Source organism: Pelecanus crispus, chromosome 1 (assembly GCF_030463565.1).
Source record: "Pelecanus crispus isolate bPelCri1 chromosome 1, bPelCri1.pri, whole genome shotgun sequence".
Taxonomy (NCBI): Eukaryota; Metazoa; Chordata; class Aves; order Pelecaniformes; family Pelecanidae; genus Pelecanus; species Pelecanus crispus.
In genome coordinates this window covers 197,849,184-197,874,290 of record NC_134643.1, presented here as the reverse complement: position 1 = coordinate 197,874,290, position 25,107 = coordinate 197,849,184, and the positions used below count along the sequence as shown (strand labels likewise).

Below are 25,107 nucleotides of genomic sequence, written 5' to 3'. Positions count from 1 at the left end.
ATAAAATCTTGTAAAGTTCAGAAGTGTAAAAAAGTGGAAAAAGAAGTGCCAACTTGAAATTCTTCAGTTTTGCTGTATGCAGATACTCACTCATATGATCAAATCCTCCTTTCTCTGGAGGATCACATAATTTTGTTTAATCAAATCTCAAATTTGCCGTAGGTGTGCATTTATCGTGGAACAATGAAGGAGAAACCAATACCTTGTGTTAATTACAACCCTCAAATTCCCAAATTCCCAAAAACCCTCAAAATAGCTTATGTCCTGCTAATGAGGAGCTCTATCACCCTCCTGGAAGAAGTCAGCAGAAAGCTCACCTACTGCAGGAAGTGAAATTAATTTCACCTCCCTTTGGGCATCCACAGTGCAGAGTCCCACACTGGACTAGTCCCCCAGACTCCCTCTGGAGACAACAAGGAGAAAAAGTCACTTATAAAAGTGTGTTACGTTTCATCTTAAGGAAGACATCTAAAGTACAGCAGGTGAACCCTACTCTAGTAGCACCTATTTTTCTCCCTTTCACTATGAAGGGATTCCAAGCAACTGGTTTAGCTGCCCTTTTCAAGTAATAAAGAGCAGGGACCAGGTACTTGCTCCCAGGTGATCTAAGTCCCTTTCTGGACGCTGCTGCTTATCTCCATTGACTGCAGAGGATCCGTGCGTGACTATGTTCTAACTCTGGCAACAAAGGTAAGTGCCTTATGTTAGACCGAATATATGTGGACCTTGATATAGTCACCAAAGGCTTACAAAGATTTAAGAATGGAAGTTATGCGGGTAGCACTAAAGAGGAAATGTTTCTTGATGAAACACTTTCTTTACTAGCATGTAGGCTGACTCATTTATCTAAGAACTCAGCAGCTGCAGCTCAGGTACACTCATAAAGATTGTGCTCAGCCCCAGTCAAAAAAATGAATTGGTAAAATCTCTGAGCTGTTTGCAGAGGATCTGCGAACGAAAAACCTGGCTTTGCCAGATAGATTGCTCATAGAAAAATACAGCTTTGAAGCCATTTCCTTTAATAGGATTCTAATAAATTGTCCTACCCTCTAAATCCTTTTCTTGATCGTTTTGGCACTGTATGTCAACACTCAGCCAGATGCTGAAATGATGCCACCTAAGGCCAATTAACTAGTTGACAAAGCTTTTTTTTACATTCACTGCTTTCTGTGGAGATTTTATGTTGTTGTTTTAGTAACTGCACTGTTTGCTTTTAAAGTGCTTTAAAGATCATTTACTCTAATATTTCTACAGCAAAAGTAATTACTGAGTCAAACAGTTCCCTTTAAGATATTTCAGGCCCTCTAAAAGTGGCAAAGGGGAATCTTAATAATAATAATGATTGTTGGAAACAAATATCCCTCAAAAGAGAAGTTTCTGAGAGCTTTGAAGGGCAATTCAGCTGCTTGTTTAGTTCAGGATGGGAGCCAGCCTTTTAAGTTCCTCTCCAGACAGACACTTTGGCCAGGGAAGCCCTTTCACAGTGGTTCACGGATGGATGGACAACCACAGAGGTCAAGCAAAGGTGTGCATTTGGAGCCGTCTGCTTTGATTGCTGCTGCAGCTGGGGCCCCAGACCTAGGATGTCTCTGTGCATGACAGGTAGTGATGGAACATGACAGCCAGAGAACATGAAACAACTGGAGAGGATCTAGGAGGACTTGCAGAAGAAACAGGGCAGGAGGCTATTCCCAGCCTTGTAAGCCTGTCAGGTGGCTAGGCAGGCACAGCATGCTGATGGCCACACCTGAGCCATGCAAGCCCTTGCTGCCAGACCTGTGATCTTCACTGCCCTTAACAGCAAAGAAAAGCATCATGAACCTCAAAGATGAGCCCCGAAAGTGGTTACACAAAGCAAACAGCAAGCCATGTGTGTAGGATGCTTCTTAGCACAAATGATCACCCAGCAGAATAAAGAAGTAGGTCCTAGGTAGGAAATGTATGACACAAAATGTAATCTCTCAAAAAGGGGTAGGACATAAAAAATTCTGGAGCATTGATCATCCAGGCTGAATCCTGACTGCCCAAACACACCATATTTCCCCAAAGGAAGACAATTTTTTTTTCCAAGCAGAACAACTTAAAAATTGGCATTTATCTTAAATTTAGTGTCTTCATTCTTTCAGGTTACTAAGGTAAGTACATAATATCATTTCATACATCTGGTGGCAGGCAAGTGGCAGCTGGAGGCCAGATGAAATTTCCTAGGGCACCTACAATGGCATGAATCATCTATGTTTAGATAAATTGATTGTACTTTAGATAACCATTTTGCTGTTTAGGCTCTTAGGTATTGGTCTTGTAGTGCTGTTTCACCAGACACCAACTGAGGCTCGATTTTGTGAGTTAAACTGAGCATGCCCTGTCCTCTCTGGGACCTTCTGTGGGATTTAGCTGCCTCCACAGCCACCACAACAGAAATGAGCATGCAACAACTGAGCAGCCTCTGCATGCACATTGAGGGCAATCAATGGCCTAAAATGAAGTCTCATATTGATTTTAGACATTCAAGACCACGACTAATGTATTCACATGTATACACTCACATTGCCCTTTAAAAAAGGCATGCAAGTTCAGAAGATTCCTTCATACAGTTTAAGTTTTGCAAAATGTGGAGGTTTTTGCAAATGTCTGATGCAGTCTTCACTTTAATGCATACTCTCACCTTAATGCAGGGTCTCTCACTTTAATGAGTTTCCTGCTAAACCCCTCATTTTTCAGCTGTTATTCTTGTGTGGTACATTTAGAAATGAAAACAAAATGGTATTAGTGCCTCTAGCTCAGCAAAACTGAATGTTTGCTATATGATATGCTATAAAGATGCTTGCTTTTGGGAAATTGCCTGCTAATTCCTTTTGCAGACCACAGGATTGTGTAGATCTGACTCACTTTCACACCCTTCAGTCAGCAGCTCTGTACTGCTATGCCACATCAGTGCTGTCCTGAATGGGCCCACAGGCAACTCCAGGGTGCAAATAATGCAGCATAACAATAACAGCTTGCGCAGTGACAAGAGATTAAGATGATTTTGATCCCTCCTCCAACACTTGGTAAAAGTGAAAGGCAGTCCCTGCAAGCACTGCTAGTTTATAACTCCAGTCTCCACCTCAGGCATTAGCCTGGGCCGAATGCTAGTTACACTAAAGACTTTGACTTGGTCACTGGGCAAACAACTGCGACAGTTTAAAACATAAGCATCTCCTTTCTCTTGCCCCCTTTTATTTATATTGCCCTACTTCTAAGAGTTACCACCCTAAAAACAGCAGCAGAAGACTGCTCCAGTTCATGGTCTGGTGTTCTGGTAGGAACTCTGCTCCATCCATGATCTGAGATGGGATGCTGCAGTATGCAGCAAGGCCCCAAGACCTCCATACAGATCCTGCTGACTGCCAGGGAGCTGGGAACCACAAGCACAGGAACACGGCAGAGACCTGTCATGGCCTTAACCCCCCAATAAGATTTCCCAGAGGTCATTTGTCAAAGCCCTGATCAGTCACCGTGCTTTTTTTCACAATGGCAAAAACAGATTGCTAGAGAAGAGCAAACAGCAGGCTCCTCTACAGGTGCACCAGTCTCTCTGTCTGTCTATTTATGGAGGTTACTCCCCATCCTCATTAGCAAAACAGCTCATCTATTGAATTCAATTTAATCAACAAATGGAGTTGTCCTTGGCAGGGTATCTTCAGTTGAAGAATGACTCCTCTTTGAAGACAGAGTTGTACAAACATTTTCATTTGATTGAAAAAAATTAGCCCAATTAAATACATAAATGTTTAAGTAAATCCTTTGGACATAGTTCACTTCATAAAAAACAAATAAATATCCAATTTTAAAACAAGCAGCAAACTGCTGGGCATTTCACAATGTCAGCTCAGGTTTTCTAGAAAAGACTATCCAAATCCACTTACATGTAAATTAAAGGCATGGTTATTTTTCCTGCAGCCTTTTTCAATATTGCTTTGGAATGTACACAGAAATGTGTGTGTTTCGCGAGGGCAGAGGTCCCCTCTTCACAATATGGGCTATCTATCTCAGCACTATTTGGAGTGCCTGTTACGCTAATGCCTTTTCAGAGTGCCTGAAGACATGAAGAAGCACTTCTTATCTAGCACACCCACTAAGGATTATGCTTTTTTATGGGTTCTTAGCATTGCTGTTTATTTATTCTATCTAGTTACAAGGATGTTATGGGAGGTGGGGGTTTGTCTTGTTTTGGTAAAGCAAAAATTTTCATGTAATTGCTAATTTTGCAATATTTCTGGTTAACATTACGTTTCACGGTGCACAATTCAGCTGTTTCTCAAGTGAGTTCTTGCAGTCCTTCCTCTGCACCTGCCTCATCTTTCTCATGCTCCTATAATGTAGATTGCAGTTCCTGGATTATCTTTTCTACCTCCAACCTCAATCATTTTTTCTCCTCACTTTTTGCAAGTCCAGAATGAATCTCCCTCACCACTGAATCTCTTTGCTGGCTCTGTGCTCAAACCCGGGGTGCTTTGACCCTCCTTTTCTAACCGCACGTACATGTTCCCTATGGCCCTAGCTGCAACAGTTGCTCTACCATGCTCGGAGAGGAGTCTGAACGCTGCCTGCTGATCAGCATCCCTTTGAACACCCTCTCCTTTGAGAGCAACCAGATGTGCTGAATTAGGCTCTCGGTGTCATCCTCACTAGCACCCGCAGCAGCAGGAGGTGCAGGACCAGCACTCCCACCACCATTTCTCCCATCAGCAAACCAGTGCAGGGCTCATGGCAGCTCAGCTTTTCTGAGGGCAGATTTTGAATACAGCATGTATATATGCGGTTCTTGAGACAACTCATTTCACAGATCCAGGAATAGAAAGCATACCATTGCAGCTTAATCAAATTAAATATTCAAATGAAAGCAATAATTACTTAAATTTGTCTTGAGACTTCGTGAGATTAAGTCTTTGAAACATCATTTTTGGCCTGTAGGCTATGAGTAAGCCAGTCTCTAATGATTCAGAAAAGACTATAGGGTTTGGGTTATCACCAACCAAGAGGTATATATGAAAGACAATGAGCAGTGTGGTTATTAAATGGCCCTTGGACAATACCTCTTCTTTTCAGATGACTCTGCTAACACAGCATCAACTTAGCACTGACATTAAGTAAAAAAAATCCTAGCCAAGCATTTAAATTCACTGCCAGTGCATGTGGAAAAGAGATATTTAGTGGCAGAGCTGCCTGGTGGAAATCACTACAAAAAAATTCAGCTGTCATTATAATCTGTTAATTAATGTGTTAACAGACAATTGCAGCAGATTGGCGAGACCAGCACTCCCGTCAAGTCTAGGCATGCAAAACACATGCCCTGCATGCTCCAGGTCCAGCAAGTACAGTAAGAGTACATGCCTTCACAGTTAATGTAATATAAGTCATGGTCCTTACGCATACCTGGAAGGGAAGCTGTCAGCTGAAATCTTTCACATGGGTTTCTTTATTGACTTTAATGGCAGAGGGATTCAACTTATGTAAATATCTGACTCATGAGTCAAGACTGAGATGGCAAAGGTGGTCTCAGAGACCCTGGTCTGATTGTGGGCACAACAATGTTTAAGGTCACAGTTTGTAACTGCCTAAGTGCTGTCTTCAAGGAGCTCAGACTGGCACGACACCCACCTTCTTGTCAGTTTGCAAAGAAATAACATGGAAAGGTAACACTTTTCTGCACTATGGGGAGAGCAATGACTGAAGCCTCGGAACAAGCAGGCTGTCAGGAGACACAAGCAGGAATCACAGAGCAGTGCTGCTCACATGCTTGGCGTTGAAAGACCAGGCATCAGCATGCACCAGTGAGGGTTTCAATAACAGAGAAGGATATTAGAGTTCAGAATAACAAGGTAAAGCTTCTAGAGCATGTTACACATCCCCTGGGCAACACCATTAGTGGTTGCTGCTAACAACAACATCAGCGTCCGTGGTAGAGATGGGTGCTGATATTGGTAATACAAATTTCTGGTCCCATGCCAGATCAAATGCACTCCAAAATGCCACAGGAATGGTGTAAGGGAGGGTGAGCTGGAGCATCTCTCCCAAAGCAGTGTTTTTTTACCTTTTGACCTCAATTCATTTGCATATCTTCACAAGAAACATCTCTGAGATGGAAACAAAACTCCTTACTCCTGAAGCCTGACAGAAATATCAGTGTGAAATTAAAAGATAATGCAGCAGGTTTGCATTTAACCCTAGGAGACCATTTTCATCCACTGTTCTTTGCACAGGGATTACTGCCAGGCTTCCACAAGCCCTGCACACACAGCTATGGAAAGGGCTTCTAACACTAACCGTAAGGTTTAGCTCACAGGGGCTGGAAATGGGGAGCTGTGTGTGTGCCCATGCTTGGGAGTGGGAGCTCCCAAGCCTGTGGAGGGTCGGAATGCTCAGTCTCTCATGCTCCTTCAGGAGGATTGCAGACCTTCCCCCACCCCTTCCTCAAGTGATACAGGATCAAAGAGCACTTATAGAGTAGGTTATCAGCAGCTGCATCGATCCTTCTAGCTAAACAAGGACCTGGATATGCATGCAAACATCAGTTCCTGATTATCCACATTGCTTAATCCTTAGCTCCCTGCTGGGCCCTTGTTTTCTATCAGGCCGGTGAGCTCTCTAGAGGTGGCTGTGAGCCTGGCTTTGCCACATCCCTGGCCTTCGTTCAGCGCTCAGTACAGACACCACCATTAAGACCAGTGGCTTGTTTGGGAAAGGGCTGACATGGGGAGCAAGTGTTATTTGCCAGCTTTCCAAGGATGTGAGTAACCAAAAACATACTCTTTAGCCTTGGGTTAGAAGGCCATAAACATGCCAAACTTCAAAAACAGCTGATTGCACTCATTGTGAATTACCCTCACCTGTGCTGTGGTGCCTCTGCCTACCCTGTCAAGATCTCCAGGAGTGTAAGCTCCCATATTGCAAGACTATTAAATCTGATGTCTTAAATATATATATACACATACATACATTCCTCCATTTTAGTGTGGACTTGGTAGTGTAGGTTAATGGTTGGACTGGATGATGTTAAAGGTCTTTTCCAACCTAAACGATTCTATGATTCTATGATTTTCTTTTAGAATGTTCTCCTGGAAAATATTTCCAGCAAATCTATCTGAAATCCCCTGCCTTAGCACCATACCAGAATGATGCAATATGAAACCCTAGCACACACAATTGGGTTTCTTCTCCAAGCCTGTGCTCATGTCCTCATCTTCTTTTATGCACAACACATAGAAGAGTCTAATGTGGCTGAGATGCCCTGATGATGACTCACCCAGTTCAAACTGGTTAGAAAGGTTACCACAGGTTTGTCTGACTTCTTCACTGTCCCAGCCAAGAGGATAGAGGGCACAACCAGAGCCAATCAACAAACCTATGGAGAGAAAAGAAAATAGAAGTTTATACAAGCAATTGCCATTAGCTTAAACACAGGCTGCCACTTGGGAATCAAAGTGTCAAACTGCCATTTGGGAATCTCAGGTTAAAAAAAAAAAAAAACAAAACAACTCTTCTCCTAAAAACAGTAGAAAATCAGTTGGACTTCTACTGCTGCATTCTGGTACGCTGCTTTACAGCTGGAGGCAGCCTTGGCAGTTCAGCACTAGAAGCCATCCTCAGCTTCTGGAGCTTCTACCTGAGAGCTTTTAGACTCCCCTTCTACTCTGCAGAACTGCTACATCTACTGTTTAGAAAACTCAACACGGGGTTAAACAGAAGCTGTGTTAATCACAGCATTTACAAGCTGATTGCTTCTGATTAATTAAAACAACAATCAACCATGGTCTATCAAGGTCTAGCAGGGAAAGTAAACTGTCAGTTGTGCTAATCTGTTGTCATTTTCCTTTGTTTTTCACCCTTTCAAAAGCCAGGAAAGAATGGTTTCATGTCACCTGATCAATTCATACCACAGGTACACACTCCACAAAGTTTTCTCAAATGATTTCAGCTAAAACAACTGAGCTCTTGAGCCATTTACTTATTATCATGCTTGGCTTAACATTCATAACGTGCTTTGCTTTCTCCAGCCCTCATGCTGCCCCAAACAGATGTGTTTTGGCTAAGTCTTTCCCTTCATAAGATCTTGCTGGGAATCACCCAATGGGCCCTGATTATTTCGCAGAAGTGGCATTTTTATCATATTGCATTCTCAGCTGTCGCTGCAGCAGCTGCCAAAAAGCGGGTGTAGCTTGGCAAAGCTTCTTACACAGACAGTCTAGAGACAACATTTCAATGTATGCTACAGCATTTAAATGTTACCTCCTTCATGTCAGACCTTATTTGCAAGACTGGAAACAAATCACTATGTAGATAACAGGCTGGGTGCACCTGACACTTCAGAGGCTGTAAAGGTAAGAAAGTTCTCAAAAAGTTTGCAGTGGTGCCTTTTGCCTGTTAGGTAGAGCATGGGACTGGGACAAGGTTTCAAGCCCTACAGCTGTCACTGGCTGACTTCGGGAAGTCCCTTGACCTCATACCACCTCACTTTTCCTCTCTTGACAATAAAGACAATGTGCTCACTGGCAAAGCACTTGTGCTGTCGTGCTCCTAGTGCAACAAGCCCTGGGTGTGGTGACAGAGGCACTGTGGAGGGCACAGCAGACTAACAGGAGTCCTGAGACTGATTCTGACGCATAGCCTGGAGCTAGCTGTGCATTTCTACTGTCTCCATCCTCAAGATACCGAGGCTTCTCATATTTCCGATGCGCCTCTAAGACACAGGAATCACCTTATTATGTTCTTGACTTGCTCAAAGACACACCTGAACAAGGCACTGAAGTCCAGAAGTGGTACCCTATCTTTCTCTTAGCATCTTAGCTGTTAGCAAAGTAGCTCAGCAACTCCTTTGCTGATCCTCCAAGCACATCTGCCCCTGTTTAGGGCCCAGTTTTAGCTCCTTAGGTCTTCCTCCACTAAGTTAAATTTTCTTCTTGCTACTCAAGTCTGCTTCTTCCTTTCCTTGTCGGGCAGTCACTGCCTGCTCCTCTCCCCATATCTACATCACATAATGGAAAAGAAATCCTTGAGGCAGACCCCTCTCAGATGGCACGCTCACCCAACAGCTGTGAAGGGAGAAAGGCAATTAAGGACACATGAATGCTAGGTATTTTCAGAACTTTGCCTGACCTGGATATGGTTACTTCTAATGTTCTCACTAATGGCTTTCACAGTGTCATCTGATTTTTTTCCCCAGGGCCGCAGAGCCAACGGCAGCTGCTAGAATCCATGTAAATGAGAGTTGCTTCTAATTAAATTCTCAGAAAGGATGTTTCTCAGACAAGAGAACTTAGGCCAAAACTGGGTCTATATTTGTTAAAGAGAGCTTAAGACTCTTTGAAAAAAAGACTTATTCTCACTTGAATTGTTAAAGCAAGAAGGGCACTGTGAAGCGCTGACAGCACAGCTGATGTGCTAGGAATGGGCAGGACCCAACGGGACAAGGAGGAACATCACCACTGATGATGAGAATGGTTGGGGAAGGGAGGAAGAGCAGCCAGATGCCAGAGATAGCCTCACAGGTGGGTGGACCATGGCAGCCCTGGCCACTCCTGCTCTGGTTCTGACCCCTTCCCACACTGGCCGTGATGCCCATGACCTGCCTGGAGCCAGCCCAGGCAGACCACAGCTCAGAAGCTGCTCTGGCTGAAAATGAACCATCCTGGCTGGGCTGGTTTCAATCAACTTGTGTCCTTGAACAGACTTTCTGGGAGACCTCGCAAATGCTGAGAGAGCTCCATTGCGAAGGGCAGGGAGATGTGTGCAGGGAGTAGGAGGGAAGGTAGGCTTGCAGCTGCCTGCGCTGGACCAGCTGAAACGGCAGCCAACCCTTCCTCACAAATAGGTCCTGGGAAAGCCTCCTGCCCAATTCTTCCAGAAGAACACAACAGCAGCACTGAAGGCAAGTGAAAGGACTATTAGCATAACAATGCTGCTGCTCCAAACCCAGGACAAGCTCTTACTCAGCACTTGCCAATTACTCTCCTCAGGTGGCAAGAGGGTCTAGTGCCCATTGCATTCACAGAGGGACGTTTGTTTTCAGCTCTCTTTAGGTTTTGTTGCAGTAACAGGTTGTTGTTTCGGTTTTTTCCCACCAATATTGCTCACAGCACTTTCCACTGCCACCCTCCAGAGCTCATCCTCTGTCAAACACTATGTACCTGTCCACTCTTTCTGCCTCCAATGCTACAGTGGATACAGTGGCCACAAGCCTTGGCAACTTATTTCCTTCCTTAGCCAGACCTCTTCATCCCCCTATCACACCCTCTTTCCCATTTCTGTACATCCACCTCTGTAAGTCCAAAGCCCAGTTTCAGTTAAAATAAATTCTGGGGTCAGGCTATGCCACTTACTCTGGGTTTTTGAAATACATCACAGAAATGTGCCTTGACCTGGATTAAGCCTCAACCTCTAACATTGGTCTAAATTGCAATTATTATTGATGAATAAGAATAATTACTATTAAAAATAATGCTAGATTTCATTGCTTCTTTCAAACCATGAAATTCTTATATGCTCTGCAGAGTAAACATCTTCAGACATAAGGCTTGCTTACGCAGAGACATAATATCTAGTCCTGCTCTCCAATCAGCTCACGTAAATCTAGAGAAATTGAATTGTGGGACAGGTGACAACATCCTGGGAGACTAGAATCAGGACCTACCTTACACAAAAATCCTGGCGATACAGTCAAAAATTCATTAGCAACCCAATATACTGTAATGTTAAATTGATCCAAAGGAGCAACTGCCTCACTCATATGTGGATGCTTGTCCTTAAACCCAGTCCATGCTGTCTAATAAGCAGCTCACTGCACCCACTGCTGAGCCTCACCGTTAGCTGTGCCTCCCAGAAACGAATAAACCCAATAAGGGCAAACCAGTGTGCTATGTCAGAAAACCTCCCTACCCCAGCAACAGCCGGCTCTCCAGTTGGGTATGGGCTTTAGAAGCGTTGAGTTTCATTTATGGAGCCATCAAGCACTGCAGCTTCTTTTCTGCTCACAGCCTGTGCTGACTGTGAAGATGAGATCAAACGGGAAACTGCTGCCTAATGCCAGTGCCGCTGCATGGCCCCAAAGCACGAGCGGCAGCATGCTTACGTGGGAAGGACAAGGTATAAAGCCACAGGCAAGCTCACACACTTCATTTAGCGAACACAAAACCTGCCAGAGACCAAAGGTGCTGCCAGGAGCACGGGGCTACATTCTGGTCTGGCAAAAAGGCTTATGCCTATAAATACCAATTTTGTCACAGGTACCAACTGGCCACAAGTCTTAAAGCTGTTGTTTTGACATCTCCTTTGGTATCACTGGTTTTCAGCTGGTTTTGATTCACCTTCAAATGTTTCCCTGTAGTGGTGTGTATGCGCCTGTTGTGGATTTAGGTCTATTGACAAAGCAATTGTGTTCCCCAGTACTTCTTGCAGGCAAGGTGCAGGCCAAACTCAGGGATTTACCTTCATTATAAGACTTCCACAAAGACTTAGAGCCTGCTAGTCAGTAAGAAAAAAAATCACGCATTTTGCTTTATGCCCTGAGGTATGCATATATGTTTGAGTGTGTGTGTATAATGTCCCATTGCTTTCAGCAGGATTCTGCATGACTTCCACAGGGCTGATACTGCCTTGGTCTGCATGGGCAGTGAAGTTGGGAACTGGCATTTCAGCTCCCTTATTTTATGCACTAAAAGTGTGGAGTTTGCCTCAAAGCCCATGGTATTAATAGGACTTGGACAAAAACCCCTCTGGACAAAAGGCCCTCAGCCCCTTCTTTCCCTTCTAATCAATCCACCCCTGTTTGTAAGCAACTAAATGTGTGGATCAGACCCTGCAAAAGCAAAAAGATTGCATACTATTACCGCTAATAATTCATACATGCTCACAGCCAATTTGTTTAATCACAGAGAATGTAGATCCTGCTGAACAGCTGCAACCCCCATTTAAAGATCTAAGTTGAATCCAAGGACTGCAAACCCAACGGAAATCCTTAAGCTCATTTTGCAGCTTCAGTGAGAGCAGTTACTGGTTTAGCTCAAGAGTCACATCCTGGCCTGCCCTATAGTTATTGTATTTAGCCAGCTATGCTACCCAGGACACCACACCCATCTTTACAGCTACTTAAAATTCTTAGGATGCCTATAACATTTCTTAAGGAAGTTAAAAAAAAAAAAAACCCACCGTGCTGTAATTACCATTGTCTGTCATCTTCCATTATCCACTACAGTCATTAGAAGAAATAGAAAGGTGAAGGAAATGTGCAGGTCCGTAAATGGCACCTTCTCAAAAGGGGCTGCAGCCTTGAGGTGCGAGGGAGCCAGTCAGTGGGATGGGGCCAGCCGGCAGCAGAGGCATGGGTGGCACTTGGCTGCTGTTTTGGATGACGTGCCATGCACCAGTGGAGGTGTTGGCACTGTCAGAGACCAGCTCTTCTGGAGCAGTTCTGCATTCAGGAATGAAATGGGCTCCGTGCCCTGATCCGTGGAACACTGCTGTTGCAAGTGCTGCAGCTGGCTCAATGCGCTAGTGAGGCACACGGGAGAGAGCCACGGGGCTGACTTAATGCAGCCACCTTCGGCAATGCAAAGCTGGAATTAAGTGCTTGGCTTCAATATTTAACAGGGTCCCATTTAGCCACTAGGGTCTTTGCATAGTCCATGCAGACAGCTGGATACCTTCAAAAAGTGAGCTAAAACCAGCCTATGTGCTAAGTGAGGAGCTGCCCAGATCTACAAGTTGCAAAACCACAAACCAGGGGCCAGAGGGTGGATGCCTCGACAGTAAACTACCCAGAGTAATCCTTGTCCATGCCATACTGCCTTCCCTGTCACTCTTGCTGCGCGTATAATGTGCGATCATATTTTAGTAACACTTAGCACTTGAAAGATGATCTTGTCTGTCTGGATTGGAGCTTGTGATTGAAAATAATTGCATATAGCAGGTTCTGCATATGGTGGATGCTACTGAGCAGGGGGGCGTCAGGGAAGGGGCGGTAATTACATTAGTGGCTTGGCACAGATCTAGGTTTCATCTTGGAAGTGATTAAGATATGATTTGTAGCATGCAGTAATCAGCTTACTCCAAGAGGTAAAATATTAACCGCTATTAAAATCTCCAAGAATAGCTTGGATATAGGCAAGTCTCAAACAATAAATACAAAAGGATTAATAAACCAAGAGACATTAACCAGATTTTCCTGTGGGCAAAATGACTGCACTCAGAAAGACCAAGATCAATTGGCAAAAGTCAATGCACAAAAGAAGCTTGCAAATTCGTGTGGTGGGTGGTCCTCAGACTGCTGCTGTGGCTCCAATGGGAGCCTCCACCCAAACATCTGATGTGCTTTAAGTAACCCATGGAGACGTCACACAATAAATTAATTGTCTGTAACTGTCCTCACAATTCATAGATAGCAAGTCCTGTTTTACAGACTCAGCTCTTCCTCTCACTTGCTGAGGTCACAGCGTGCCCCTGATTGCTATATGGCTCATTCTTGGTTTGTTGTCAATCCATTTGATCATTGCATCCTCAAAAGCCTGTTAAATAAAGCCAAACCTTCCCCAGTGTCCTTCCTTCTCCCTTGCATAGGGTAAACCTAAGCATATGATTCAGATAAATCCAATGGGGAAAACCATCGGTTTGATCAATAAAGAGAGGTAGTGATGGCAGTAAATGAGGCAATTTAGCTTTGGATTCAGCATCTTGCTGCTAGAAAATGCATTTTCAAATGGGAACTAAACCAATGGTGGCTTTCCTTGATTATGGGCTTTTTAAGAGCCTTCTACATGGGCACTGGAAATTGTATTCCTTTTTTGTATAACCTCAGCTCCAGTCACAGTTATACCCTATGAATGCAGTGAAAGGGACTGCCTGGGCACCGTAAAGGGCCTCCTTGGCCAGCTGGTTAGAGGGGGTCTGCACTGCTGTAGCAGGGGGGGGACAGGGAAGCCTCTCACGCAGGAAGGAGCCCAGTGTCATTGCAAAACCCCAATTTGTATTACCACCTAGAAAAATAAAAGAAATGGGTCAGGCTTGATATATGTACTGCAGAGAGAAAATAAAACCAGAACTGAATGCTGCCTTTTGTACAGTCACTTTTTAGTGAGAATAGTCGTCTTCAAAATATCTTCCTCCTTTCTTTCCCTGCATCTTCTACTTTTTCCCCTTTCATTTTGGACCTGACCAAAAAAGAAACCTTGCCATTTTTTTTTTTTTTGCTAGGCATTTCTAATGAATACTGCTTATCTGACAGATATTCAGGCCATCTGGAGAAGCTGACAGACAATAATTTGGAAGTCATCCTTTTCAAGACCATTTTAATGATGATTTTTCCTTTCACATTTTTTCTCTATTAGTCCATCTGAATCTTCAAGGATGATAGAAAGTTTTCACACTCCCATCTGCCACTTGAAGGTACAGTATTCTCTACAAGCAAAACAAAACCAATTTTTAGATGCAGCACAGACTTTGACTCTCCAGTTCTTGTGATTTAAAAACTCTCCTTGCTGTAATGGTTTTAAAGCATTTACCTGCTATAAAAGTGAGCCTGCAGCGTGAAAGTAAAATTGAGCTGGCACATGAAGATTGTCTGCTGCTTTGAGACGTATCTTAGCTAACAAACAACAGGGTTGAAGAAGAACTGGTTAAAAACCGTGATGTGAAATACTTCAGCAGACACAGCTTCTGAAGTCCCTGTTCAAGAAACTCTCCAGGAGCTGCAACCAAGCAACAACTGCAGAGTGATAGAAGTGGGTCAGAACAGGTTCAGACAAACTCCAGAGCCTGGGCAAAGCAGCAGGACCCACTGGAGCAAAGAGGGGAGCAGGGGGAGCGGGGCCATGCCGGCTGCAGGCAGCCTGGCTCCTGTGCCTGCAGAAGTCCAGCTTCAATTCAGTTAGCAAGGGATGATGTCTTTATACTGGCAGCTCCCAGCTCTTCACCCAGAAGCCTCCCCTTTTTAAGGTCACACTCCTACTGCTTCTTTTGACATCATCGCTCTGTCCTTTGGTTTCTCTGTTGTTCTTCCATTAGAAAAACATTATCACATCGGTCCCTTCCATTCCTATTAGTACCTGTCCCCAAGGAAACCCAGGCATGCACTTGACCTGGGCTTTTATTAGGCTTAAACATGAGATCAACACTTTGGGCAACAGTTCTCTGTTGAGTTAGTAGTCACTGAACACGGGGCATTTGGCTGATTCCTTATTGAGCCTGAACTGAAAGTGTATCATTTGAGAGAGGGTACAATTGCCTACAATGTGAACGAACACAATAAGGGAGTAGTCTGAGTGTCTAGGCAGGGGTCTCCAAGGGCACACAGACAGAAATGGCATTTATGCTGCGCCAAATTTCTCCCCACTCCTCCTCACAAGCATCACAGGATGGCAGAGAGCAAGTCAGTTCAGGGTTTCACTAAAGGTGAAGGCATTTCTGCCACAGGCTTTGCTATAGCAGGATGTTAGAGGGACTCTAGACACAAAACAAAATGAAACATAAGAACAACAAAAAACAGAGAATAAAATGCTACAACCTTCAGCTTTGCAGATGCTGCCTCCAGTAACACTACTTCATCTTGAACATGATGGAAATAGTATTCATGGGTTTTCAGGCAAAACCGCACCACCCTTTCCCTTCTGGTTTTGATCGCCAGGTTTTAATTCAATGCATTTGGCTTTGCTTAGCTCCCCTCCTTCCGACTGCCAAGCCCCATCCCTCAAATGAGACTTTCTGTTATTTTGGGTGATGCCACACCATGAGCACTCACTGCCTGGCAGCTGCTCGGCTCCGAACCTCACGAACAGCCACAGCGAGGAGCTGCCACCTGCCTGCTGCCGCTTCCCAGAGCTCTCACAAAGCAGGGCCGGTGGCAGAGGAAGCTGAAAAAAGGCATTACAAATGCGTGCCAACAGCAAAGTGCTTTGTCATGGGAGGGTCACAGCCCTTGCTTTCTCCCTGACTGCAGGTATGGGGCAGTGGAGGGTGCAGATGGGAGTTTTCCAGCAGATGAAGCATGACGTCGCTTTGATTTTCATTGATCGAAGGTGGTGTGCTCATTACTACAGAGATGCTTCAGGTTCAGAGGGGGAAATCTCCCCGCCTGAGATGCTACATTGCTACCCAAAAGCTAATGGCTTTGTCTGCTCTATTTGGCCCTGGGCATTTTTAAAGCAATACTGAAAGCTTCAGAAAATGGAGATGGGGGCTGGGAGAAACCCAAACGAAACAGTGAAGTAGGAGGAGTGGAGTGGAGAAATCAAACACAGAGCTGCTATTAAATGAAAGTGAATTACTAAAAGGCATTTGGTAAAAGGACAAGTGACAGCGCCGTGGCAGCTGCTGCTGTGGAAAGGAAAGATCCAGCACCAATTTCAAAGCCGTGCAAAATAGGTACTGGTACAGGGGATTTCAGGAGGCTGCAGCTCCCGACAGTTCCAACCACCGAAAATCACCACCAGAAATACTTCTTGTAACTAGATTTTATAAAGCAGCAGTAAACAGGCTCCACAGTCTGCACAGGTTGACACTAGATATTAAGAAATCCAAGAGTTTAATCCTATTTTATGTATGCAGTAGGAGTAATATGATCTTTGAGAACTAGTTGAATTACAGTGTGTAGCTGGATATTTCATTGAAAAGTCCTTTATTACCATTTATTACACAGCACCATTCACATGCAGGGGGATTTAAAGAGATCCAGGGAAACACGTACCTGCCTGTGCAATTTGTATCATCTTATTGGTTATGGTTAAGTAGGGCTAAGGCTGGCCACAGAGTCACAGTGGAGGGTATCTGGAGGATGCACCAAGCATTTAGGGAATGAATATTCACTGAAGCAGACTCCAGGCTGACTCCCTTACCACCAGATCACACAGTCCCTCTTACATTTTCATTCTCTCAGCCAATGATGATACAAGTATTTGGTACCAAGTAGAATATCCTTCTGATAGAAGCTTCACAGGTCTCAGGAGATGAGAGACCAAGGTTCAAATCACAAAAAAAAAAAAAAAAAAAGAGGAAAAAAAAAGGCTTTCACCATGGCTATTTTTCCTAGCCATGAGTGTTGGCTGTGGACAATTGGATATTAGAGGATTCCAGCATCACCAGGTTTTCTCCTTTGGGCTTCATGCAATACATACTGCTTATCTGCCCATGGATGAGATAAACAGAGGAGTATCAAGATTGTGAATACTCCAGTGTTTAGACACAAGGCACAGCACTAAACAGTCTGGATAAGCCCAGACTTGGCTGCTTTTTGTTTGCCAAAGGGGATACTTGGAGGTATGAAAGTGATTATTGTGATCATGATTCAGGGTTGAACCCGCTTTAAACAGAAGGTTGGACATCCCTTCCAACATGAAAGACTTCAGGAATCTGTTTTCACATCATTCAGGCACCTAAGCTTAAGGCAGCTGGGGCTAAAGTTATGTGTGTACACATAGGACTACTTGCATTTCAGCTGGGTAGCCCACCTGGAGACCAGCTCCTGCTCCAGAAAGAGCGTGGGTCTTCCTTTCTAGGTGCCTCAGATGGCACAGGGCATATCAAACCTATGGAGATGCCTCTGCAGCAGCAACTTAATTGAGACCCTTGTCTGTACAATCAGTGGAGTACTTGTCAGTGCAGTCAAAGCTATTTTTCTCATCCTAAAGAATACATACAGATAGGTCTATGACAAGGACACATCTAAGTCCACCTAACTCTAAGACAGCAAAGAAAGACATTCACATGGGACTGGCACACATGACAGAGCCAATAGGGAAAGCCAGACGCTCCTGGACTAGCAGCTGGAGGTGGGGTAGCCAAGGGCATCCCAAATGGCACTAGCCACTTGTAGGTTATCGACTGAATTGTGCTCCACTGGCAGTATCGACTCAGAGTGGGATTTGGCTGCCCAAAACAGGCACCTTTTGTCAGTTTAAGCACTGTTCTCACTTGATAAGCACTGTATCTCACTTGGCCTCCAGCTGCCTCTCCAGAGCACTGCAAGTTTCCCCTAAGTCCTCTGTCATACCTGCCAGCCCACACAGAGGTCTTGCAGACCCTAGGGTATCTCTCACAGCGCAAAGCATCTAGATTTAGGCTAATGAGTTTCACCGTAGATATCTATTGATCTTAATGTGAGCTTGGAAACCTACCTCAAGGGAAAATATCTGTATTGTAAACACCTTCAAAAAGTGTATGAATCCATAACTGAATCCTGCCCAAAGTTACTTACACTTTATTTTGTCTCTTATCATCTATCCTTTTGCCATCATTCTGCCCTTAAGCTGCAAATGCCTCAATTCCTGTCATGAATTCTGCCTTCCTTTATGGGAAATGACCTGAATGTTAGGGAAGAAGAGAAGATTAAAGGAAAAATCATCTTGCTCCTGAGTGTAAACCTGTATGCTCTACCTTAAAAGGAAATGATGTCTATGGAAACAAGTTGCTGCTTCAAAATGGCCTTGATCTGCCTCAGTTGGTACCACAGAGCTAGACCAAGTCAGGACTAGCTTTGTGAGTCTCTGCATCATTCCTCCCAGAGTTTTTCCCACAACAAAATGATTGACACATCTTGTTCTGAAAAGGATGTGGCATGGTCCAGTTAAAGACAGAGTGAATCTGAAGAGTGGAACTGAAATGCTTGAAGAAGTCCAGAAAACACTCTGGAGTTTGACTGTCAGCTCATTTTTTTTTGGCAAGCCATGATCACTGCTTGTACATTATAAGCTTTATGGGGGGGGGGGGGGCGGGGGGGAAAGCCTGAGTGTTATCACATGCCATCAGATTTCTTTATGTGACAACCCATCTGTGTACTCACCCCATCGTTTTGTGGCTCAGAATCAAATGTTTGACAGTTCAAAGAGTCTAGAGCAGCATATGGTATATGACATATTGTATTTAAATAGAAATCACTCTATTAGAAACACAAGGGTGCCTACTGTGATTAATAAAAGGTGGTTTAATAACTAACTTCCCGAAATACATAATTGTCCATGTAGTCATAGTAGATAAGGCATGTTCCTTTTCATTAATATGAATTTCAATAGCAACTGAAGGCTGGACAAAACTAGCCAGTGCCTTTGCTGAAGCTCCAGGCTCAAAGTATCAAATTTCCCAGTACATTAAATGATCTCACGAAGGGCCATGAGGAGAGAATGAAGGAGATACATCCTGTGTCAGTGAAGATGCCTAAGCAGACAAATGGGTAAATGGACAGGTATTGCCATATCTTTACAATACAGACTGGGCAGACTTAGGTTATTATAAACATTAAGGAAAAGTCTACAGCAGCCCAGCTCCTGAGCATCACTCCAGTGATTTCTACTCTAGATTCTCCCAGCCTTTGGAATTATTCAGGCACAGATTAAACGCCAAAGAATTGCTTTTCTGTGTCTGTTAGTCCACTGATCTGTGGAAAACAATAGTTTGTAGATGCTTGATAAAGCAACAAAGCTGCCCAGCCAATTCCTTCACTTCAGTGGCATATCCCCAAAGTAACAGGGGAACTGGAACTGAAGCAAAGCATACATCCAGTAGGGGAATACTGCATACCAGGCTTTTGCCTTTTTTGTTTTTTTGTTTTTCAGTTTGTTTTATTTCAGTTGAGCTGTCCAAGGATTAATGGAAGATCAACCACTGCACATCTCAGTAAAACTTCAGCCATACTCAAGACTTCAAAGTAGCATTTTCAGTACATGGTCTGCAGACCCTCTGGCAAACCAAGGAGTACTTCCAAGCAAGTTCATAGACACTATTAGGCAATCTATACCTGGAAAAAAGATTGAATGGGTCCACATTTCTACTGGAGAGTCTGTAAGATCCCTCAAATCAAACGAGTTTGGAAACCACTGTTCTAGATAGGAAATACAGTAAGATAAACTACTATAATGCTGTAAGAGTCAGTTGCAGTCACCAAACACAGCTGAGAATCACTTTTCCTTTTATACTGTTCTCACTGGTGCTTCACAGGTTTAAGTCTCCCTCTACTCTGCAAAAATTTACACACCAGCTTAGTTGATACACAGGCCTGCAGCCATCAAATGCATCTCCGTGCAGTGTAGAGCTCTCTGATGGATGTCATAGACAGCTAAGTGTTGTGAAATACATGGGAACTGGTGAGGAGAGGTCAGTTAAATTTATTGTTTGCTGCTGTAGCTGCAGCACTTTTTAGCAGCTTTTTAAATACCCTCTGCATCCACAAGGCTACTTGCAGAGCATGCAGCTAAGCACATGAATTAATCTCAGCTACTTTGTTTTCAGTAAGAGAGATGATAAGGTTCAGCACAGCTCCAGTGAGAACTGTGTGACACTCAAAATACTGTTCCCATACTATCAGACTGTCTGTGTTTTGTTTTGCATGATTTTTACATGCTCTAAAGTTTGCTTCACATGACATACCCACGAAAAGGATATTTTTTATTTTTAAAAACAAATGAAAAATATGGAATTTTCTGTGCTTTCTTTCCGAAGGCATTCAAACTCAATAACTGACCCAATTTGCAGAGGAAAAAATGCTCTATCAAGTCAATTTCCCTCAAATAGGTCCCATTTTTCAGTTTACCACAAAATGTGATAAATCATGATTTTGGATAGGAGCTGCAGTTTGTTACAAATACATTGCACATCTGCAGCTCAGAAAAATTTGGCGCTGCTGCTTATCCTCTCCAGAGAGAATCCATATGGACAACCTTACCAACATTTCAAACATACTTAACTCTTTCTGGTAGCAAAGACCAGTGCGAGAGAAGGAAGAACTGAGTAGAAGGGCATGCTTCTCCCATGATGAGCTCATGAGCCCACCTTTGATCTCATTTTGAAATCCTCTTCTCCCCACCCTCTTGTGAGTTATCCCAAGGCAATGGAGTAATGCCTCAGCACTGTCCAGCTCTTTGAGAGTCTTTTGCTTCCCATCTTTCTCCTGTATCATTTAGTAAACTCTTCTATGCAGAGAGCATACTTTGAAACATAAAAAAAGTCTTGGAAACTTGGATTGGAAGGGACATCAAGAAGTCATCAGATCCATCCTTCAGCCTCAAAGTCAGAATAAGTTCTACACATACCTTCCAAGAGAAATATTTGTTTAATCTGTTCTTAAAAAGCCTCTCACAGTGGAGATCCCACCACCTTCTAAGGCAATCTGTTCTTGTGGCTCTGCATCTGCAACAAAAGCTTTTCATGTTGTCTAACCTATATATTCCTTGTGGTAATTTAAGTTCGCTCCTTAAACCATGGACTTTGCTAAACCCCTACCAGGGCTCTGAGAGAGCAGTTTGTTTTCTTCCCCTTTTGTAGCACCTTTCTCTCCAATGGATTAAGCAGTCCCCATTTATTCATTTTTTCCTGCTAGAATTGGCTGTTCCATACAGCCTTCTCTATCCAGAGGATTTCTGCGGCTGCTGGCTTCAATGATTTTTCCTTCAAAAAACAAAAAGCAATGCCAGAATACTATCAGAGCAGCTGAATAATGAATCAAACTCGTTGCTTTCAACTGAGAGAAACCAAAAGGAGAGTTAAATCAAGTTAAATGAAGACCTTGAAGGTGATGGCAACACTAACTATCAAAACCCTAAAATGACCTGTGTGACTCTTGGAGCTCATTACTGTTGTCCCTAAAAACTTTTCTGAAATTATGCTTTATGAACAGCTGAAGACTCCAAGTACATCTTTGCCATAAAGGCTGTCCTTGATCAAAGCCTATCAGCGCCTTGACGCCATCCCCAGCACTTAATATTTCTGCTCCAATTTACAAGATCATTGGCTTAATGGATTAAAACTTGGTGACTGGAGCATGCAAGTGCTAGATACAAGAATACATTCTTATTCAGACCTAAGAGCAGTGAGTGCTAAGGAGCAATATAGCATTGGCTGGACCTCCTACAAGGACTGAGAGAGAATGTAAGAAAAAATGGAAACAAACAGAAAATGAACACGGTATGAGATGAACATTAGATGGCTGCAGAAGCAACTAATGACAACACTTAGACTATTTATAAAGTCTTCAGGAGGAAGAGGAAAAGCCCCTTATTTTCAACTCTCCTCATATACTAACCATTATTTGCATTCTTCATTCAGAACCAGCTGACTGACTCCTGTGGCACATCCAGCTCCTCAATGGCCACTTGTGCTGCTGATCCTTGCTTGAATCCCCTCAACTTTCACAGGTTCAATCCCTGCTTACTGCAGGGGGGGGTTGGGCTCGATGATCTCTCAAGGTCCCTTCCAACCCAAAGCATTCTATGATTCTATAATAACTTACACTTCAGATATGAAATGAGTGACCTGTGTTTGCTGTGATGCAAATAAAACCACCTGCAAGTGTTTCCAAGATAAAGTTATTTGAGAGAGTTATGCATTCACCAAATAGCTCAAGACTGGGGCTGGGGTGAGGTTTCTGATGTGCAGGTTGACCCGAGCTGCTTACAGAAGCTGCAATCCCTCCACTGCTCTTGGTCCTTGCAGCTGGCTCCTGCTTTCTACAGTTTTCACACAACTCTGTCCATACAAAATGGTGTTTTAACTAATGTATTCCAAAACATTAGTTTACTTTATGGCTTGGACAGTAGCTCGTGCAACTATGGCACCATAAGGGTTATGGGATATATATTTTAGCCTTGTGGAAGTATTACATTTAACATACAAAAGCATATGAGACCTTGCAGGCCCAGCCTTGTAACCTTGCCCAATCAAGTAGATTTAATGGGGGACAACTGGCCCCTGGGAAATCAATCAGTTTTGCCACAGATTTCAGTGAAGCCAGAGCTTTATCTATAGTCTTTAGCTCACTCTTTCTACAGGTAATTTCCACTGCTGGAAATTGTTCAACACCAAGTATATTGTACCATGAGAGAAACTCTGTCCTTCCTTGGCTTTCTATTTAAAACTAGAACAATACCCAGTAACTGCTTTAAGGGAAGTGATATTCCCTCCCTTCTGGATCTGACAAGCCTTTTCCTTGTCTAACTTACATACTCCAGGGGCACCTCCACTGTAGCACAAATTATATCCAGAAGCATCAGAAGAGCCCTATAACTAAGTCAGAAACATGGAGATCCCTTTTGTCCTGGCTTTTCTGAAATGTAAATGTTCATTTTAAAATTATACCTTCACAGCTTCCAGGACCAGCTGTTCATCCTTTTTTTCTTTGTATTTTACTGCCACTGAATCCTTGTTCTGAATTATCAGAACAATAATTAGATTCAGGAAGTGGGGGGCAGGCATTCATATCCCCCTGAGAAGAAGAGATAAAAGTTTCATTTCTAAAAGCTGATGTGCCAACGGTGTATAGTGGGGAACTGGGATTCCTTCTTAAATGCATGGGAGAGTTCAGTAAAGTTTATTAATAAAACAATTTAGATAAACTCCATTTATGCATTATTTGTACAAGTATCTTGGCAACTGCTTATTTAGCATCTTGAACACATCAGGAATTTTAAAGAGGAGGACTGAAATCTTGCCTCAAACTGTAAAAGCTTTGACAGAAGTGGGTCTGGGAAGTAATAAGGGTTTTTTCTTTTTCTGCTTCTCCTTCTTTTCCTCCTTCCTCCAACCAAAAACAATTTTCTAATATCCTTGGCATAACTACTATAATGAAGCATAATTTATTTGATCCTTACACAGCCCCCTTAGGATTACTTCTTGCAGATAGCCAATTATAAACTCTTACATACTTTATAGCCCTCATTATGTGTGACAGAGGCACACTAATAAATAATGCAAAACCCCTTTTATACCCAGTCTACCTTGTGAGAATACAGGGGTCTGGTATGGAGGGAAAAAGCACATTGTAATGCATTCTTATTTCCAAATGGACTGAAAAACTTTCTAGCTTCAGCTTGCTTCCTTGGGACACTTTCTTGTTTTCCCAGACTGGACTCCTGCGGCTTGATTCATTACTAGATAAAAATCAAGTTCAAACAGAAGTGGACCATGACACACAAACTGTCAATGCCCTGTCACTTCCTCGTGACATCCTGTCAGCTGCAGACAAGAAAGGAGGTCTGGAAGCAGGACAGCCAGGTTGAATACAAATGAATTGATATTCAGTTGTAGGCTTTTCACAGTAATGAAGCAGAAAGGGTCAAGGCCCAAGGAGCACATTTCACCCTGCCTGCTCTGCCTTTCTGGTGAAACTTCCAGACACCGCTAGTGCCCAGGTCAAGGCTCTGGATGAAAGCAAAGCAGCTCTGACTGTCCCTCAGCTGGTAGGATTCAACTGAAGGTGAGGAACTCAGGAAAGACATGGGGTTGAATATACACATACAATGTCCCGGTGGACTGCTTTATTTTTGTCTTGACATGATGCTGCTTTTTGAAGCAAAAATAGCTGCAACTATAATGACTGAGAGATGTTACTAAGATCACTACAGAGACCTGGGGAGTCATAAAGGCTACAGCCAACTTCTGTGCCCACCAGAGAATTCTGTGCAACCATTACATCACTCATATTGTTCCTTGAAACCTTCTTTTCCCTACATGAAGAACAGTGGATAATAGTTCCAAAAGGCACAGGGATTTCTTGCTTCTGTGTGGTGATTGCAGATCTTGAGGAACAGAGGGTAGGAGGAGGGAAGGTGTTCACACAAGGTTTGAACTATTGCCATCCAGAACAAAAGTAAAACTAACAATTGGATGAATCATGTAATTTTATTAGCAGACTTAGGCTGGACTCAAACTCATTCAACGTTCTTTCCTTCTATCTTTCTCTTTAACAGGGAAGGGGAACACTTAAAAAACCCAAACCATCAAGCAAATAAACAAGCCCAACCACAGCTCTTGCTCCAGGAGGCGTGGGCACAGCTACTTTCACAGCCTGTGATACGGTCTGTGGAAGCCTGAACATACAACTCTTGGCATCAACACTTAGCACTATTCACTAAATGACACATCTCTCCAAATAGTGTCTAGATGGCCACAGCTAATTACACAGTCTGAGATTCCAGCAGACATCTGGGTCTACAGCATTTTCCAATATCCCTATGTGGCTTAACACAGACATGGAATGAATGCATAGAAAGAAGGCAGAAGGAAGAGTAGCTGTATAACACAAATACCTTAGATACTGTTAAGTTTAAGCCCTGCCACTGAGTCCTGCTAGATTATGCAATTAAATCAGCAGCCCTT

At 43.4% G+C, this 25,107-nt stretch overlaps 1 protein-coding gene across 1 annotated transcript in view; it reads right to left on the bottom strand.

Moving 5' to 3' along the window:
• Nucleotides 1-25,107, bottom strand: part of LHFPL6 (LHFPL tetraspan subfamily member 6) — a 141,845-nt gene that overhangs the window by 5,777 nt on the left and 110,961 nt on the right. The window contains exon 2 of the mRNA XM_075727689.1: nucleotides 7,289-7,387. Within this exon, the coding sequence (XP_075583804.1) occupies nucleotides 7,289-7,387 (99 nt within the window). The remainder of the gene's footprint in view (nucleotides 1-7,288; nucleotides 7,388-25,107) is intronic.